The following is an 11,665-nucleotide window of genomic DNA, read 5'->3' as shown; positions in this document are numbered from 1 at the left end:
CCCTCTAAAAGCAAGAATTAGGACCCATTTTTAGCTGTTATCAGTAGTTTGTACATAATTTTGACTTCATGTTTTGACAATTACAAGAGTCCTTTTTTGGCTGCCTTTTCTATAATGAATAGATGGATCCATCTCAACCTTTGTGGTTCAGGAGTTAAACAATATAATATAATCTACAAACCTTTTAGTGTTTTGACAAAGTAGGGTTTTTATCATCTATCTAAATTGGTACTTAACCGAGATTGCAGTAGTCATACATTAGTATTGTTAAAAACAGTAAGTTAAATTTTTTATCATATAGGTATAGAAGAAAATGAAACAAATTAATTCCTTGAATAGCCATCATAACTAATTTACATTAATAAGGTTAGACGCTTATTATATAATTCTTGTGGGAAAGAGCAGTAGAGATTGAAACTATAAATGCCACCAACTTAGTTTAGGAAAAAAAAACAATATGTCAAAATGTTAAACAAGGTAAAACTTTTCTGCATATATAAATAAATATAGCAGCGACAGAAAAACAAACTAAACCACATTAATGTCAATAGAGAACGCAGAAGTAACTAATGCACTAATAATGGAAACTAACTAAGAAACTGAAGACAATTGAGTGGCTGCAGGTGGTATCCAAGCAAGACTATCGACGTAGTTGAATATTTTAAGTCTATCAAGCGGTCGTGTCATTGTCTTAATCTTGAAGGTTTTAGTCTTGGCTGCAACCGGATCATACAAAGCAAAACGAGGAGAATGGTCAAGTTGAAAAAGAAACTCGTTGTGTGATGTGAATCCATATGGAGTTATACGAGCATTAAACTGGGAAAACAAATGATGTTTCACCCATGAATCCGTATGATCATCCCTCACCCACACGTTACATTCATAATGTTTAACGCAACGTGACATCACACAAAGCTTTCCACCCAAAACTCCCAAGTCAGACATGCACCACCTACCGCAATCTATTACAGAATCAGGAAGAGGTATCTCATCACCCAATGTCATTGCACCCAAATCAAATGTCACTATTGTTCGTGGGTTCCCCTCCAAATCAGTAACACAAAGCCAATGAATACGCCCATCCACACAAACATCGTCTCGATAGAAAAACATTTTGATGTGGGAAGGAATCCTTTGGGATGCTGACTCCCAGGAACCCTTTCTCATGCTATACACTTCAACTTGTGGATGTGGTTGTGTTTCCCTGTCGGCGGGTTTTAGGAAGAAAAAAGATGAACTCACCTTAACAACTTTGTAATCATCAGTTTTCGGATCAAAACCAAACCACACATACGGGTGATGGGTTTGGTCCGACAAAGAAGAACGCGGGAGAGTTAACGATGCCGAGAGAGAAGGATTCCAAATGCGAATGAAATAACCATGATTTTTTAAGTAAGAAAAGCATATTAACCCATTCACAGACCCAAACACATTGATCATAGGCTTTTTCTTTTCATGTTGGGGATCAATTGGGAGTTCAAGTTTCATGAAATTACTGACTTCCAGACGAGGAGAACCACAGGAGCGTGCTGTTAATGGACATGTACTAGAAAAATAGTCAATAATCGCCTTCTCAAAGAACAAAAGAATCTCATCATCCTTGTTCTTCTTGTTGTTATGGATTGAATGATGGAGGTGAGATTTTATAAAGGAGGATTCAGACAAGAGAGCATTCCAAGTTTTACACACGAGTCTCATTTGAGCAAGCTGTTTCGCTAACAAGCGGATGAATATATTTGATAAAACGTCGCCCGGGAGCTTCTCCATATCAACTGATGCTCAAGATACTTTCTTTTTTGTATTTCCGCTTTAAACCTCAGAAGCACTGCAAGAGGTAACACAACCATTTACTTATTATATATACACACACACTAAAGTTCTGAGAAGAGGAGCATCAAAGAATTTAAGGTGCTTAGAGCTGTGTGGTGTCATTGTGCAAATTCCTAAAAAGCCTTGGTCTGTGGTGCATATATAGGCATCGCTATTCAGTATTTTATTTCAACTTCACTTCTAAATAAAACCACATCAGAAAAATCATGAGTAACCAAGCATTCCATAGTAAAACAACTAGATTAATTTATGGTTTTTTTCCTCCTAAAATTGGTTATATATATATATATATATATATATATATATATATATATATATATATAAAGTCGGGAATGTCTGCACTTAAACATCCCAGAACATAACATGGAGGACACAATTAATTTGTGTGATTTACTAGGCATTTAAATATTAATCATGCGAAAGAAAGCAATATAATAGTTCCTAAAATCGAGTATACGATAGATAGTTAGTGAAAAGAGAAAGAGGAATAGTATTTATTCTTACATTAATAAATCATGTAGATCATAGAAGAAACCTTTTGGTGTCTATCATATATTACGTACATGCTACCCAGTGGACCAGAAAAGAGGAAAAGAGACTTACAGAGACCGAGCAGTAGGAATTAATCAAGAAAGAGGAGCTGATGGAGTAGCGATGATGACGGCCAACAAAACCCTCGTTTTCTCAAAAACGTTTTAGGCTTTGTGACGATATCGATGAACAGAGGCCGACGATGGTATGTTGTAGCTTGCGTCGATGATGACGAAGAGGAACAAAGGCCGGCTATATATATGAGTTCTAAAACTTTAAATTACAATATGTATGTATCTTTATAAAATCTAATACTTAAATAAGATAATTAATATATTTAGAAATAGATAATATTATTTTTAAATTAGATTATAACTAAAGGAAAATCCATAGAAAAATACTAAAATTTTGGTCCAGTTTATTATCTAGTCTTAAATTAAATTAAATCTACTCTAATAAATGAACGTTTTTTTTTCTAATCTAATTTAATTTGCCAAATGTTATTTTATAATTATTTTAAATTAATTTTTTTTTCACATGTCATTTTATGAGTTTTTCTATTTTATTAAATTTCACATAATAATTTAATGTAATAATTATAATAAATATATTAATAAAGGGATATCAATTTCATTAATAAACTTACTTTTTAATTTCAAATTTTCTAAATTAAAGCTCATTAGTTTTTATTTTTTTTATTTTTTTTTTAGTTATTTGTTTAAATTTAAAAGATAAATAACAATTTTATTATAATAATTTATTATTTTTCTTATTTTCTTATAAATTTACAGCTTTAAAATATTTAGACTTTTATATTTAATTTTTTTAAATTAACTAATATAATACATGAGTCTTACAACTAGCTTCATTAATAAAAAAATGATAAGAAACCGACTATTATAATCAATTTAGCCCTATTTTACCTTTTCAACAAGTAACCTGCTGAGGTGGCATGCCAAATGGATTGATGGGCTGAAATGGCATGGCATTTATACCCTTTTTATTTTAAATGCTTTTATTATTATTAACTTACTAAAAATTGTTGAATAATATATGTGGGCCCCAACCTCCATATCCCTCACCCACTAAGCACCTCACTATCACCCTCGTCCCTCCCATATATTACCGGAAAACACAGGTACACCACAACTATTTGGTCGGAACCTACAGGGCCGACGTCACACTCGTGTCAGAAAACACTAGACAACCACTGTAACATCCCGATTCCCAAGTATAAATTAAATTGTTTTATGTCCATATTGATAGGGCAACTCGACGAATTGGAGGACCCCAACTCGTCGAGTAGAGATTTAGATGGCCACGTGGATTTTAGGATCAACTTGACGAGTTGGAGGACCCAACTGGACGAGTTGGAGTTGAGTGTGAAAACCCCTAATTTTCAAGTTTTGCACCATTTTTAAAGGATATTAAGACCTTTACCCCGCCTCCCTCATCACCTTATCACCGTGAGACAAATCCTAATCGAGCTATCTTCCATTTTGAGAGTGTGTAAGGTTAAGAGTGTGGGTTTTGGTGTATTCTCTGAAGAAACTTGAAGAGTAAAGGACTTGGAACAAGAACGAGTCTTTGGATCCGACATCCATTCAGTTGTAGCAACCATTTAGAGGTAAAAAAAAGTCATTGCCTTGATCACTTGTTTGCTAGATCTCTCAATTAGAGAGTTTATGGCCATTTCTAGCTTATTTTTGAGTCATTTGGTTGTTTGAGCATGCTTTAAAGATGAGACTTCAGATCTGGACACTACTAGGTCCCTTAGGCCTAAAGACTCAAGCTTTATCAAAGCTTTGGCCAACTTCCATGCCTTAAACCCTTTATTGAGCTTTGTTTTGGCAAACTTAGCCCTTGATGCCATTCATGGACGTAAAGCTTACAACTTTACGTGGTATTTCAGCCTTAGAAGGCTAGATCTAGAGTTTGGGGCCTTAATCTCGCTTAAAAACGTCTGAATGAGTATTTGGGCTGAAGAAACTCGACGAGTTGGTTAGCCAACTCAACGAGTTCATTATGGTTTTCCCCGATATTCTGAACGTTGTACAAACTTGACGAGTTGACAACTCGGCGAGTTGAGTTAGATTTCCCGATTTTTCTGAGAACAGAAGGAACTCGACGAGTCGTATAGATACACTCGACGAATTGGGTCAACATGGACTGTTGACTTAAGTGTTGACTTCCGTTAACTTTTAGGGTTTGGTTAAGTTGTGGACTTTGGAGACCATGGAGGGGTAAAATGGTCTTTCACCCATTTCCGAGAATTAGTAAGGGAGTTAGCTTAAAATCTTTGGAGTTGTTATTATAAATTGTTAATTAGAGATGATTATGAAATATGTAGGTGGAGTCTAGACCAACCGTTGAGTACGAGACATACTTGCTTTACTTACGAGGTGAGTCTTCTCACTATACTTAGAGGGTCCTATCTGAGTTATTGACCGGAGGGTCTTATGTGCTTATACTGAGTTATGTGATATTATGCGTTCTGTCTTTATGATTTATGCTATATTATATGTGCCTTATTGAGTTAGGACCGGAGGGTCCAAACCGAGTTATGAGACTGGAGGGTCCTCACTGAGATACAGGATTGGAGGGTCCAACCCGAGCTGTAAGACCGGAGGGTCTTTACTGAGACATGAGTGGCTAATTATTGTGTGTGGTATTTTGGGGAACTCACCGAGCTTTATGCTTACAGTGTTGTGTGAAATGTGTTTCAGGTACATCTCAGGATCCTGGGAATGTGTCAGCATGATTGTACACACCAGCTAGTTGATTGAGTTTTTAAGGATTCTGGGATATTGTCAAACAATTTATTGTTTTGTGTTTGGAACAATTTACAATTGGGTTTGAGAAATATTAAATTGTGTTTTGTGTAGATTTAAAAATGAAAATTTTATTTGAGAATTTAGAGTGTTACAAGTTGGTATCAGAGCCTTGGTTTGAGGGATTCAGATGTACCATCGGTTATGTCTGGACTCAAACTGAGGATTTGAGAAATTTTTCAAAAAAAAAAGATTTTCTAAATGAGGAAACGATTTTAAGAGGAAATGAGATGAAGCAGTGTCTACAATCAGCCAGAGCCTGAGCGGTCATTTCCTAAAATACTCTTACTTGATTTTGTGTTGTTATTATGAGCCGATAGAACTGCATGCTAATTTAGGGCTATGGATTTGCTTAGAATTGCATGCTAGTGTGCCTGCTTAGGAGAGATGCCTTTATGCCTGTTATGTTAACCGGTAGTATTACATATGTATAATTAGAGAACTCCAAGGAGTTGAGAAGTAGGATTGCATGAGTTCGGTGATGCCTTTTGTGCTGTGAATACATCGATTGAAGTTGTATGCTAGAGTGGTTTCATGAGCTGGTGGAGGTTGCTCGATGTCTGAATGCTGCTTGCTTTGTGCTTTGTGGAACTCATGTGCAATGCGAGTTAGCTAAAAAGCTAATGGATATTGCGAGGAGTTCCTCAGTAGCTGATGGCAGAGAGGTGTGGGAACCTATTAGAGCCTAGGGAGTAATTGCAGTCCGAGGAGTGCGCTTCTTAGAGGTGAGTATTCATTGGGGAGCGAGCATGTGGAATGGAATTGGTATATCGGGAAGGTCGAGCCGCTACTTAGGAAATCTGGGACGATCTTTGTGGAAAGTATGGGTATATGTGGAAGGTAGTATTGGGCCCGTACTATTGAAAAAAGAGGACCCATACTCGAAACAAGGAGAATTTCGGAGGTTCTAAGTGGCAAGTTGAGGGGAGATAACATGGTTCGAGTACCGTGATTCGTAACAAATTATGTTACCATATTTACCGGTTAGTCGGTTGTGGTTGTTCAGACTGAGAGTGGATATTGTAGATTGTGAGGCTAGAGGGCCATGTCGGTTGAGCTTCAATGGAGTATACCTTGCGAGGAAAAATTGAGTGTAGATCCTGAGGGGTTTGACTGGTGAGGTGCCAGTTAGAGTCGCAAGACTCAAAGAAAAAGTGGAGATGATACGTTATGGAGGATTGCGGTCTGGGTTGAGTGGTTGGCTGATGGATTGTGATGGAAATTTATATGACAAGGATTATGTTATTCCCGCTTTTCGTTTTGGAAGGAAGGGTGAGTGAGCTTTTGATTTCAAAGATTAGAGGAAGACCCTGAGGGGTACTAGATAGTTGTGATACTAGCACCAAAGGCATTTATGTTGTATGAGTGCTTTGAGTTATTCATATGCCAGGAAAGTGTCATCAGTGGGGACTGTGACAGTCGAGGACAAGGATGCGCACCAAATGAGCATTGTAAGGCATATTCTAGTTACTGTTCCAGGTAACCAGGGGAAGTATCTTGGGACGACAACCTTCATTTTCTATGCCGCAAATCGACTGGGAGAGTGAGTTCTCCTATTTCTATGCCGACTCTTGCGATGGGGTGTTGGTTGAGGATTCAGAGAATGAAGTGTGCGATAGTCCATTATCTCCGGATAAAGAGTCAGTGCCATTTTAGGACCGTCAAAATATATGTTTGTGCAGCCGAATGAGATTTTAGGTGACTGGAGGCAGTCATATTGGGAGGCTTCTGAGGTTTCCATCTGAGATTCAGAATATTTGGACTGCTTGGTCTTTATCCGGCAGATCAATGCGGGGTACGCGCCAATAGTTAAGTATGATATATCTGGTGAGCTAGTCTATAGTGTAGCCTATTTGATATGCCATTGGTGATGGTTCGAACCCTAATTGGGGGAGAACTGGGTATTCTGTTGGTAGGATCAGCAATCTGTTTGAGTTGCATTGCAAAAGAATGGGTTATGGGGATCTGTGGTTCGAGTATATAAGGCTTGGGTCTTATGGTAATCAAGGCAAGGTACAGAGCGAGATGATGCATGTGGTATGTCCCTAGGTGAGATTGAGTGTCTTCTTGTTTTCTCAATTTCTTCCACCACACCCAAGGGAGCTTTAAATAATGAGAGAAAGTATGTGGGTAAGTTGCCTAGGACCGATGTGATTATTGTAAGTCGACCTCCAAAAGAGAGTGTTTTGGATTTCCATGAGGATAACTTAGAATGAAATTTATCGATAATAGGTTTCAATGCTTTGCAAGATTCATGTTATCCCCAAAAGGAACCCCTAGATAGTTGAATGGTAGTGAGCTTGCCTCACAACCAAGAATATCCGCCCAGATAGCAGTTTCAGCATCCGAATCCCCAATGCCAATGACTTTAGATTTATGAAAATTTATCGTAAGCCCTGAGGATGCATGAAAACATTTAAGAATTAGCGCAAGGTTTTTCAGATTGGATCGAGTTCACTCTCCAATAAACAGTGCATCGTCTGCATAGAAGAGATGCGATATGGTAGGACCTTCATTGTGAATTTTGACACCTTTGAATAAACCTTTGTTTTGAGCATCCTCCATTGCAATGTTAAGACCCTCCATGGCTATGATGAACAAAAAGGGAGATAAAGGGATCTCCTTGACGCACTCCTTTGAAGATTTTGAACTCGTCCATCGGAGACCCGTTCACAATTAAACCCAAGTTCTCATTCATCATCAACCCAAGATAAATTTAATGGTGTCAAGGTGAATTGTTAAGATTGTAAAGTCCACATTTTGCTTGATGTATCAATCATATCCAATTGATGGTGCGGAATCCCAATCAATTGGATAATGGAAGATCAAAATGAAGAAGAAGGATAAGAAGAAGATGATGAACTTGATGAATCTTCGATGTTTATATGATTAGAATGATGTTCCAACACAAGATTCACACACGCATATACACATTCTTCTTTTCTCTCACCTTCTCTCTTTAGAGCACATTTAGTTACACACACGTAGCTCCCCTTTTTGACTCCTCACCCTTACATCTATATATAGTGGCCGAAAACATGTTCACGGCCGTGAACACACATACATCCGTAAACACCAGGCTTTTTACGGTCCTAGACTGGAAAATATAATTGCCTAGAAAAGTAAAGTATAAACCATATTTTTGACCAAACAATCTCCCCCTTGGTTTATAGCTTTCTTTTCTTTGACCCAACAAAATCCCCCTAAGAATGTAGCTGGCTTTTCTTGTCAATCTTCATTTGGAGCTTGGCTTCAACTTTAATCTTCAATTTCTTTACAACTTCAAGATGAAAAACCAAATCTTCTAGCTAAATGACTTCATCTTGAACAGATGGGATTTTCTTCAAGATTTGACTTTGAACGCACGTTGGGTGTGGAGGCTTATGGAAAAGATTCTTGAAAAATTGCACTTTCAGCTTGAGAATCTCTAGAGAGAATAACAGAGAGAACGAATCTTCTAGATCACTTCAGCAGGTACATAGATAGCAATAAATTGATTGAAGAGGCTTCAATGCAATCTGTCACATAATCTTCAAGTCAGCTTCACCTTGCTTTTGGGGTTGAAAATTTGTATGTTGAAAGAATAATCTTCATTTATTGTTCCTTCGAATGAGAATTCTTCAATGATCACAGATGAAGATTGTAACGTCCCAAATTTCGAGTATAAAAATTTCATTTGTAATTAAGTAATTTATAAAATCGTTTACTGAAAACATTGTCAATATCATATCAATCCATAAACCATCATGAACATGTCTCAAATTCAAAACATCGAACAATAGTATAAATCAGAGTACAATCCCAGAAAACTCATTGCGGAAATTATGTGTGTGTGATGCGCTTGTACGCCGCCGACTCCTTCCCCTTTGATGAAGAGTTACCTGAAAGCAAAACTGAAACTGTAAGCACAAAGCTTAGTGAGTTCCCCCATCATACCACATACCATACAATCATACATGCTGCCAGGCAACTCTGGGGTGCACGACCTACCCATGTCAAGCCATTCTGGGGTGCTGACTACCTGTGTCAAGCCATTATGGGGTGCTGACTACCCATGTCAGGCCATTCTGGGGTGCCTGCCTACCCTCCAGTCTAGCTCACCCGGTCACGGGGACTATTTCACCCCTATGACTATCACATAATAACATATCATAAACATGTTGTCAGACATATCTGGGGTGTCCGACCTACCCTTCGGTCCTAACAACCGATCGGGGGACTATTCCCCACCTACTACCACTATCACATACAACATAGCAAACTGGCACATAGAACATATCAAGTAATAGCAAAGCAGACAATTATCACAAAGACAATCATCTCAACTGTAATCAACTACTAGTGGGTCGGCCTTGGTGCCTTAGACCCACTTCTACTAGAAAGTAACTCACCTCAATGTCGTGTAGAGTCTGAACTACTTCCGGTGTAGAGATCGACTTTCCTCGACTCCTCGATCCTTACACGACAACTCTATTAAGTCATCAATTCGTACTCACAGCCCCCATATGGGGTCAACCCAAATCCTGGTCAATGTCAACTTTGGTCAAAGTCAACCTCCTTTTGACTTGACTTGCGGAGTTGGTCTACAAACTCGTCGAGTCCCTATTCCTCCAAAATTATCCAAATCTCGACTCCACTCGTCGAGTCTAGCAACAACTCGACGGGTCCTCCTTCAACCATAATATCAGGACCATCTTCAACCGACTCGTCGAGTTCCCCTGGAACTCATCAAGCTCATCTCCCTCATAAGAATGTGTTCAGTCTATGACACGCCGAGTTGTATGAACAACTCGTCAAGTCCATCTTCATGGTTTGGGAGATTTCCTTAGACTCGCTGAGTCCCATGATTTCCAGGTCTATAATCTCGTCCAACTTTGTTGAGTCCTTCTCTAAACTCAACCAGACCCCCAAAACAACAAAGGTTGGGGAACCACTACCCGACTCGCCGAGTCCCAAGAACAACTCGCCGAGTCCACTAAGGTCCATGTCCATAAACTCGATTTCTGCTAAGCTCATTTCATCCAAAGGGTAGATCTAACCTCTTAGGGTCGATATAACACGTAAAGTTAGAAACTTTACATCCACACATGGGTCTTTAAGCTCAAAAGGACCAAAAATGAGACCTACAAGATGCATGGGGCTCTCATGGCCATAGAGTTGGCACCTTTATGCAATGAGACCCCTCCAAATACCAAGATCTGAATCCATAACTCCATATTACACCCCACAACCCGATAATGGCTTAGAATGCCCTAAATATACCAAAATCCAAGCCCTAAATATGATTAAACACATGGAAGATCAAGATAGAAGCTTTTTACCTTAAATGAGCTGGAAATGGAACAAAATCCCTGTATCTTCTAGCTTCAAATTGAACTCCCAAGCTCCTTTCCTCTTCTCAAGCGTCACAATCCACCAAAATGCACAAAATGGCCTTAGAACACTCAAACAAGGCTAGGGTACAGGCTAATGTCTTCTGGAAGTATAAGGGACGATGGAGGCGGACATGGGGAGAGATAAGTTGTTTAAATAGGGTGTAAACCATCAAATTTAGGGTTTCACTCAAACAACATCTAAACACCGAGTCGGTCTCCCGACACATCGAATATATCACTTAAACTTCCCACGGATCACGAGTCTACTCGACGAGTTGGGACAACTCGTCGAGTTCCAAAGAAAAATGTAAGAATTACTTGAATTAAATGCATACCAGGAATCAGGTGTTACAAAGCTTTGGCTCATAAAATCTTGATACAGTCTCCGTTAGTCTCATCTACATCTGAATTCACTTTTCAACACTACTAGAAAAACAGCCTTTAACGACGTGCAAACCACGACACGCGCTGATTTATGTTACGCAAAAGAGAGTGATCTTAAAATAGTGTCATCTCTTCAAAAAATTTAATAATTTACGTCACGCATTATTGCGTGCCCTTAGATTAGTGTCTAAAGAAAAAAAAATTAAAAACACGGAGGGCACTTTTTTTAAACGCGCGTCCTCTGTACCTGTCGCTTTATAACTTTAATGAAACGCGCGTTTAGACGGGAAACGAAATCCCCAAATTTTTGAAAACCCGCCTTCTACCTTTTTTCTATCATTCATCTTCTAAATCGACTCTCCCATCTCGGTCCATCTCTTTCCTCTCCAATCCGCTTCTCCGCTACTCCTGACCTCCTTCTTATCGCTCTCATCAAACATCTCGTTCCTCACCTTTGTCGTTGACCACCGGTCCTTCCCCATCGGCCATGCTCCTACCGAATGATCATCTCTCCAAGCACAATCGGCGGTGTCTATCTACTTTTCTTCTCCTGTTTTTGCACCCTGAAGACGATGACGCTTTTGAAGCTGTTTTCTGCACCTCTATATCATCAGTATTACAACCCTCCTGGGTCAAAATCACTGATTATTGGATCGATTGTGATTTGTCTTTTTAGGGTTTTTTTCATAAGAGACTGGAGGTCCTATACTACCA

General features: G+C 38.8%; 1 protein-coding gene across 1 annotated transcript; it reads right to left on the bottom strand.

Moving 5' to 3' along the window:
• Nucleotides 1–434: 434 nt before the first annotated feature.
• Nucleotides 435–2,636, bottom strand: LOC145129116 (F-box protein CPR1-like). The gene is made up of 2 exons (XM_079063861.1): nt 2,434–2,636; nt 435–1,825 (listed from the first exon to the last, which is right to left on the bottom strand). The coding sequence occupies exon 2, from the start codon at nt 1,765–1,767 to the stop codon at nt 592–594; it is 1,176 nt and encodes a 391-aa protein (XP_078919987.1). The 5' UTR covers nt 1,768–1,825; nt 2,434–2,636; the 3' UTR covers nt 435–591.
• Between the last annotated feature and the right edge of the window lie 9,029 nt (nt 2,637–11,665).

The sequence above is a fragment of the Lactuca virosa genome, chromosome 8 (genome assembly GCF_052849685.1).
Source record: "Lactuca virosa cultivar CGN04683 chromosome 8, Lactuca_virosa_CGN04683_v6, whole genome shotgun sequence".
In the NCBI taxonomy this organism is placed as follows: Eukaryota; Viridiplantae; Streptophyta; class Magnoliopsida; order Asterales; family Asteraceae; genus Lactuca; species Lactuca virosa.
The sequence above is the reverse complement of the archived record's forward strand: the minus strand, read 5'-3'. Positions and strand labels throughout refer to the sequence as shown.

What these genes read in the sequence shown, in the direction of transcription:
- LOC145129116 (XM_079063861.1), bottom strand. Translation starts at nt 1,767, where the DNA reads ATGGAGAAGCTCCCGGGCGACGTTTTATCAAATATATTCATCCGCTTG.